The sequence below is a fragment of the Oryzias latipes genome, chromosome 18 (genome assembly GCF_002234675.1).
Source record: "Oryzias latipes chromosome 18, ASM223467v1".
Taxonomy (NCBI): Eukaryota; Metazoa; Chordata; class Actinopteri; order Beloniformes; family Adrianichthyidae; genus Oryzias; species Oryzias latipes.
The window spans coordinates 29,238,172-29,246,464 of NC_019876.2; the positions used below are offsets into that span (position 1 = coordinate 29,238,172).

At 47.2% G+C, this 8,293-nt stretch overlaps 1 protein-coding gene and 1 long non-coding RNA gene across 2 annotated transcripts; both read left to right on the forward strand.

Moving 5' to 3' along the window:
* Window positions 1–3,135: 3,135 nt before the first annotated feature.
* On the forward strand, window positions 3,136–3,982 carry LOC111949310 (uncharacterized protein K02A2.6-like). Its single transcript, XM_023966335.1, has 3 exons — window positions 3,136–3,362; window positions 3,473–3,691; window positions 3,792–3,982. The coding sequence occupies exons 1-3, from the start codon at window positions 3,202–3,204 to the stop codon at window positions 3,901–3,903; spliced, it is 492 nt and encodes a 163-aa protein (XP_023822103.1). The 5' UTR covers window positions 3,136–3,201; the 3' UTR covers window positions 3,904–3,982.
* A 365-nt stretch (window positions 3,983–4,347) lies between these two features.
* Window positions 4,348–4,782, forward strand: LOC105358506. The gene is made up of 2 exons (XR_912137.3): window positions 4,348–4,545; window positions 4,627–4,782. It is a non-coding gene; the product is annotated as an uncharacterized LOC105358506 (long non-coding RNA).
* Window positions 4,783–8,293: the final 3,511 nt, after the last annotated feature.

The following is an 8,293-nucleotide window of genomic DNA, read 5'->3' on the forward strand; positions in this document are numbered from 1 at the left end:
CTTATTGTCCTAGTCTCCTTCTGGGTTACAGCATCTGGGTCACTCTGAACTTTTGACAAACCATGACAGAACAAACTGGCCAAACTCCTGACCCAGCTGACCCGGAAGGGCTCCAACATGCCTTATCCATACAAGAAAATCTTCTTACTCATCAAGCGGAGGCCATCACTCTCCTGTCCTCGGCTCAGTGGGATCTTTTTCGTCGCCTCGACAGCATCACGCAATTCCTCAGTGCATCTACTAGCCAACATGCTAATTCCGCAGCCGCTGCTCAAGATCCCGATTCCGTCAACAAAGCCACTTCCGTTTCCGCCGACATCCCAGAAAATGTCCGCCTTCAGCCGGAACCTTTCTACGGCAATGTTGATGCCTTTGGAGGGTTCCTACTACAGTGCCGACTCATTTTCCAGCAGGCTCCAAGGTATTACCATTCCGACCACAGCAAAATCTCATTGATTGTTAACTCTCTCCGCAGTAAGGCGCTACAATGGGCCCAAGCTTTTCTAGTCTCGCATCCTATCGCTCATCTCCCATACGACAGTTTCATTGGAGAATTCCGGCTCGTCTTCGATCAGCCCCGAAAGCAGGAAGAAGCAGTCCGGCGGTTACTAAGTCTCAAACAAGGTAACCGCCCGGTAAGCGACCATCTGATTGACTTCCGCATTCTAGCGGTCGAAGCTGGTTGGCCTGACTCTGCTCTAAAAGGGATATTTTATCAGTCACTTAACGAACGTATCAAGGATCATTTATGTTCTCAGCCAGAGGCGGACTCTTTTGAAGACCTGGTCACCGCAGCCCTAAGGTCAGACGTCAGGTTACGGGAACGGTTCGCAGAACAAAAACGTAAGTCTCCGGTCAATCCATCTCCTCCTATGCATGCGGTTCAACCTTCTAACCGTGAAACTCTTGACAATGTCCCCCATGAACCTATGCAGATCGGTCACTCAAAACTATCCCCCGAGGAACGTGATAAACGACGGGACGAGGGCTTATGTTTATATTGTGGCCAAGCCGGTCATATGGTCTCCGATTGCCGCGCACGTTTAAAACTCCCGAGCCCCCCGTTAGATAACAGGCCACGGGGAGGAGATGCTGAACTCATTCACAGTTCCAAGTTTTTATGTGTTCCAGTCAAGCTCAGTCACAAGAATCTGGTTTTCGAACTCGAGGCTCTCATAGACTCTGGGGCTGAACATAGCCTTATCGATCAACGTCTCGTTCAAGAACTCTCTCTTCCTGTTGAACCTCTCGCTAATCCTGTTAAAGCTGCCGGCCTAGGAGGCAAACAACTCACTCGCATTACTAAGCGCACTGGTCCCGTACTCCTTCTCACCTCGGGAAATCACCGGGAATACCTTCAGTTTTTCATTACTCACTGTCCTCAGACCCCGATAATCCTGGGGTTCTCCTGGCTCCAGATTCATAATCCACACATTGACTGGAGCTCGCCCCGTATTGCTAATTGGAGTACCTACTGTTTGGCTAATTGTCTCCATTCCGCCTTGCCCATTACTAACGTACCTGATTCAGCTCAAGAGGATATCGACCTGTCAAACGTTCCTGCCTGTTATCACGATCTTCGTACGGTCTTCAGTAAAGTTAAAGCTAGTTCACTTCCGCCTCACCGACCTTATGATTGTTCCATCGAGCTATTAAACGGCGCCCCCCTTCCCAAGGGGAAACTATATAAACCTTCGGGTCCAGAAAAGACTGCCATGGAGAATTATATTCAGGAAGCTCTGTCCCAAGGTCACATTCGCCCCTCATCATCTCCTGTCGGTGCAGGTTTTTTCTTTGTAGAAAAGAAAGACAAGACTCTACGTCCCTGCATTGATTTCCGTGAGTTAAATCAAATCACGGTTAAGGACAAATATTCTCTCCCTCTAATCGATTCCGTGTTTGAATCTGTCCAGCAAGCCAAAATCTTTACAAAACTAGATCTTCGTAATGCTTACCACCTCGTGCGAATCCGTGAGGGGGATGAATGGAAGACCGCATTCACCACGCCATTAGGTCATTACGAATATCTTGTTATGCCGTTCGACCTCACTAACGCCCCCGCAGTATTTCAACGCCTTGTAAATGACGTTCTGCGGGATTTCCTTAACAGATTTGTCTTCATATATTTGGATGACATCCTCATCTACTCTTCCGATTCCTCCCAGCATAAACATCATGTTCGCCTAGTTCTAGAAAGATTATTGGCTAATCAGCTGTTTGTTAAAGCCGAAAAGTGCGAATTCCATGTTTCCACCGTCCCATTCTTGGGATACATCATCGAAGCAGGCAACATACGTCCGGATCCAGCTAAGATTGAGGCCGTTGCCCAGTGGAAAATACCCCAGACCAGGAAAAAGCTCCAACAGTTTTTGGGTTTCGCAAATTTCTACTGCCGCTTTATCCGTAACTACAGTAGTATTGCAGCGCCTCTCACTCAACTCACCTCCATCAATAAAACTTACTCCTGGAACCCTGCTGCCGATTCCGCATTCAAAAAACTTAAGTCCCTTTTTGTTTCAGCTCCCATCCTCATTCAACCTGATGTCACGAAGCAATTTATCGTTGAGGTGGACGCCTCTGATTCTGGCGTGGGGGCGGTTCTGTCACAACGGTAGGAAAGCTCTGGGAAGCTTAAACCGTGTGCTTTATTTTCCCGCAAACTAAGCCAGGCGGAGCAAAACTATGATGTGGGCAACCGTGAGTTATTGGCTATAAAACTAGCCTTGGAAGAATGGCGCCACTGGCTGGAGGGAGCAGAAAAACCATTCATAGTCTGGACAGATCATAAGAACCTCGCCTATCTCCGCAGCGCAAAACGCTTAAACTCCCGCCAGGCCAGGTGGTGTTTGTTTTTCGATCGTTTTCACTTTACGATCTCCTACCGGCCTGGCAGCCGAAATGTTAAGCCTGATGCTTTGTCCCGCAAATACTCCTCCTCTGATTCCTCCTCTGACTCATCCATTCTCCCCATGTCCTGTTTCGTTGGAAGTCTCACCTGGGAGATCGAGAGCAAACTCCAGCAAGCTCAAGGTGAGATTCCTGCCGGCACCTTCTGTCCTTCTGGTACACTGTATGTCCCCGAATCCCTCAGGTCAGAAGTCATTGCCTGGGGACACACGTCCCGCATCTCCTGCCACGGGGGAGTTTACAGGACCATCCGCCTCCTAAAGCGGCGTTTTTTCTGGCCCTCCCTGGAACGGGATGTCAGGGAATATATCTCAGCCTGCAGTATCTGCGCCCGTTCCAAGGCTTCCAACAGGCCCCCCTCAGGTCATCTCCTGCCTCTATCCACGCCTAGCCGTCCCTGGTCTCATATTGCGGTGGATTTTGTTACTGGGCTTCCTCCGTCTCAAGGCCATACGGTAATCCTTACAGTCATTGATCGTTTTTCAAAAGCCGCTCAATTCATTCCTCTGCCTCAGTTGCCCTCTGCCATGGAAACGGCCGATGCCCTCATCCATCACGTTTTCAGACACCATGGGATACCCAGTGACATCGTGTCCGACCGCGGACCTCAATTTACATCTCAAGTATGGAAGGCCTTCTGCTCCGCCCTCGGAGCCACAGTCAGCCTTACCTCCGGGTACCACCCACAGGCCAATGGACAAGCTGAACGGGCTAACCAGGAGCTGGAGGCGGCTCTCAGGTGTCTGGCGGCTCAGAATCAGGAGGACTGGTCCAAATACCTGGTGTGGGTAGAGTATGCCCACAATTCCCATTCATCCACTGCCACCGGGATATCACCTTTTGAGGCCTCCTTGGGTTACTCACCCCCTTTGTTTCCTTCCCAGGAATTGGATCTGGCAGTGCCCTCGGTCCAGCTCCACCTTCAGCGGTGTCGTGACATCTGGCTGCAGACCAGGGCGGCTCTCCTCCGCACCAAGGAGAGCAACTGCCAGATAGCCAACCGTCATAGGGTGGTGAGTCCCAACTACCAACCTGGCCAGAAGGTTTGGTTATCGTCTCGTAACATTCCTCTACAGGCCTCATCCCGGAAACTGGCTCCCAAGTTCATTGGACCCTACACCATTGACGGGGTCATAAATCCTGTTTGTGTCAAGCTGCGTCTCCCTGCTGCCCCCAAGGTGAATCCCACGTTCCACGTCTCACAGGTCAAGCCAGTCACTGAGAGTCCGCTTTGCCCGCCGTCCGCTTCCCCGCCACCCGCCCGTACCATCGACGGCGCCCCGGCCTTTACGGTTGATAGGATCTTGGATGTCCGGCGTCGTGGGCGGGGGGTGCAGTTCTTGGTGGACTGGGAAGGGTATGGTCCAGAGGAACGTTCATGGATTTCCCGCTCCCTCATTCTGGACCATACCCTCATCGACGACTTTTACCGGGCCCATCCTGACCGTCGTCTTGGACCGCCTGGTGGCGGTCGTTGAGGGGGGGGTACTGACATGGTGCCTCTGCCAGCTGCTCTCCCCCTCCCCTGCCTGCTCTGCTCCGGACGCGACCAGCTGTCTCCACTTACCCTCATCACCACCATGGCCTCTTAAGGAGTTCCTGGACCTCCACTCGACGCCAGTTCGTTTTCCTCCCACGGTGCTTAGTCTGACTTGCTCAAGTTCTTGTCCTGTTTACCAAGCTTCATGTTACTAATTGCCCCTATCGTCTCTGACTCAGGAATAATCTACTCTGGATCTCACCTGGTCGCTGTCCCCTGGTTCCACGCTGTCCCTCGTCTGGAATCCTGCTGCTGCTCTCCTCCAGCCAGCTGCTGCGCCCCTGTTGGAAAGAAGCCTAAGACTCACCTTTCTATATAAAGACTTCTTAACTCACCTTATTGTCCTAGTCTCCTTCTGGGTTACAGCATCTGGGTCACTCTGAACTTTTGACAAACCATGACACTCTTGGGTTATTTGTATTTACAGAAATGATGTTCGCAAAGTAGGAATTTCTGGTCTGTTTTACGGTTTGATTATATAGTTTTAGTTGGTTTTGGTATAGTTGATATTTTATTTCAAGTTTGTGTTTTCTCCAAAGTCTTTCAGCAGATCTACAACGTCTCTTCAATTGTTTAATTTCCTCAGTTCTCCAGGGTGGTGTAAGTTTGATTCTTATCTTTTTAGATTTTAGAGGAGCAACTGATTCAAGACTGGATTTTAATTTACTGTTAAAACTTTCATGAGTAGATCACAGGGGACTGGTAAGAAAGTTGAAGAGTGGGAGTGAACAGATGTAATAAAATTTTCGACCACCTCAGGAGCAGGAGTCAAGTAGCGTTTCTTCACCGTTCTCACAGAGGTCTCCTGTTTTATAAAACCAGTGATGTTAAAAAGTACACAGTTATGGTCAGATACTATGAGGTGCCGTGTAGGTCATTATTCAGAATTAGCATTCATAAACACATATGAAATCTCTCACACACACATGTGAAAATGCTCTCACACATACTACTGAAATTTTCAAAAGAAACGACGGAAGGCATTGTGTTCTGATCATGGAAAACGTGGCTGATTTATAAATAATTAAATTACAAACACTTTGGTGTTAATTTAATGTATTTGTTCATAAATAAACCCCTCAAGTTATTTGTTCATGCCAATATTTATTTTTTGTTTTTGTGCCGCTGAACGATTAACGGGCTCTTGCGAGGAGGCATTTTTTTCTGTAGTTTTCTTACACCTTACTAAAAATGGCTTTGAATATGAATCTGTCCGTGTTCATGGCAATAATTCAACCGTTTTTCTTGAGATCATTTTGTATCGTCCCCCGCCCCGCAGGAAAAAAAACAGGTATTGGTATTAATATTATAAAAGAGATTCATGTCCCTCCTCCAGCCTCATCTTTTCATGCATTCCTCCTTTGTGTAATGTGCAACTTCATATATTTTCTCAAATCCTGCTCGGTTAAAAGTGTGCGTGTGTCCGCGCGCAGACAGACGGCCTGAAGCGCGCTAAACCAGCTGGTAAAGATGCAGGTCAAAGTAAAAAAAAACATTGTAATGGTTCGACAGAGCTGAAAATCTATGAATTAATTTTTTCCTGATGGAAAAACACTTTTTTTTTTAGCTTCAGCCATTTCCTGTTTTTGCTGTTTTGCGCTTCAGTTGGGCATCGGCATGCAGATCTGAACACCATGCGTGTCTCACGATTCAATTCAATTCAATTCAATTCAATTTTATTTGTATAGCCCAAAATCACAACAACAGTCGTCTCGATGGGCTTCGAAGTAAAACATGAAATCAAAAGGATCACGAATACAAAGAGTTCAATAGAAAAATACTAAAATGAACTAACAAACTGACTAAGCTATACTGGCATCCCTGCCCTTAGACCCCCCTTCGCGGTAAGGAAAAACTCCCAAAAAAAACGGATTCCGGAAAAAACGAAGAAACCTCAGGGGTGCCCACATGAAGGAGGGATCCTCCCCCAGGACGGACAGGCGATTTACCAGAAATCTTAGAGAAGAATTAACTTATCTAAATCTACAACTACATATATAAAAGTCCAGCAGACGAGCTTCATCCAGCCGTGGTTATCGGGACAGTCAAAGGCGCGAGTCGAGCCGGAGACAGGAACCACAGCCAGGTGTAGGAGCAGGAGCAGAGACGAGGTACTCGGTCAGGTACAGAGCAGAGACGAGCCAGAGATGAGCCGGAGACAGGATCCACAGCCAGGTGTAGGAGGGCGAGCAAAGGCGAGGTAAACGGTCAGGAACTGGAGCACGGATGAGCCAACTGGAGTCTGGAAGCACTCCCACTCCCCAGGAGGGGAGAGGAAAAGAGGGACAATACATGAATCGCACTGCACCAAACAGAGGCATGGAGAACTAAATGATAAATTATGATCAAGAATAGAGGAGAGGAAGGGTAGAAGTAAAAAAGGAAAGAGGACAGAACCCCAGTGTACCATAGTTACCCCAGCTTCAACTTCTAGCAGCCTTTTAAAAGAAATAGTTATTATTAAGTTTAATTTAAACAAACTAACATTAAGTTAAATAATCTCTGAATACTAACTAGTCTGACAATAAGCCTGTCCAAAGAGGAATGTTTTCAGTCTAACTTTGAATGTAGAAACTGAGTCGGCCTCTCTTACATGAGCTGGGAGTTTATTCCATAAGACAGGGGCTTGGTGGCTAAACGCTCTACCTCCAACCGTACTTTTACTAATTCTAGGAACCACAAGCAGTCCTGCATTTAGTGAGTGAAGTGTTCTGATTGGATGGTAAGGGACTATGAGGTCATTAATATAGGACGGGGCCATTCCATGTAAGGCCTTATAGGTTAACAGGAGGATCTTGAACTTAATTCTAGAATCAACTGGGAGCCAATGGAGCGAAACTAACACAGGAGTGATGTGATCTCTTCTGCTAGTTCCAGCTAACAATCTAGCAGCTGCGTTCTGAACAAGCTGGAGACTTCTTAAGGAACTCTTAGGACACGCTGCTAACAAGGAGTTACAGTAATCCAGCCTCGACGTAACAAATGCATGGATGAGTTTTTCAGCATCACTCTTAGAAAGTATATTTCTGATCTTAGCAATATTCCGCAGGTGAAAAAAGGCAGTTCTACACGCCTGAGATATATGAGCCTTAAATGATAAATCCTGGTCAAGTAAAACCCCAAGGTTTCTAACTGTGGAATTGGGGGCTATACTTATACCATCCAGGGAGACTATCTGAGCAGACAGAGCATCTCTGAGGTTTTTAGGACCAAGTATAATGACCTCAGTTTTTTCTGGGTTCAAGAGGAGGTAATTAATTGTCATCCAGGTCTTGATGTCACTGATGCAGGCGTTCAGTTTCTCTATCTGGTCATTCTGGTCAGGCTTCATGGATAAATACAACTGCGTATCGTCGGCATAACAATGAAAATTGATGCTGTGTTTCCTGATTATGTTTCCTAGGGGTAACATATAAAGCGTAAACAGGATCGGTCCCAAGACTGAGCCCTGTGGGACTCCATAGTTGACTCGAGTGCACTGAGAGGAATGGCCATTTACATTAACGAACTGATACCTATCAGACAGATAGGATTTAAACCACTGGAGAGCAGATCCTCTGATCCCTATGTCCTGCTCTAATCTATGGAGTAAAATACCGTGGTCGATAGTGTCAAAGGCAGCACTGAGGTCCAACAGGACCAGAATAGAAAGTAGTCCCTTTTCTGAGGCCAATAACAAGTCATTAGAGACTCTAACTAGTGCAGTTTCCGTACTGTGGTGAGGTCTAAACCCCGACTGAAAGTCTTCAAAGCGGCTGTTGTCCTGTAGGTGGCAGTAAAGCTGCTTAACTACAACTCTTTCTAGGATTTTAGAAATAAAGGGCAGGTTTGATATCGGTCTATAGT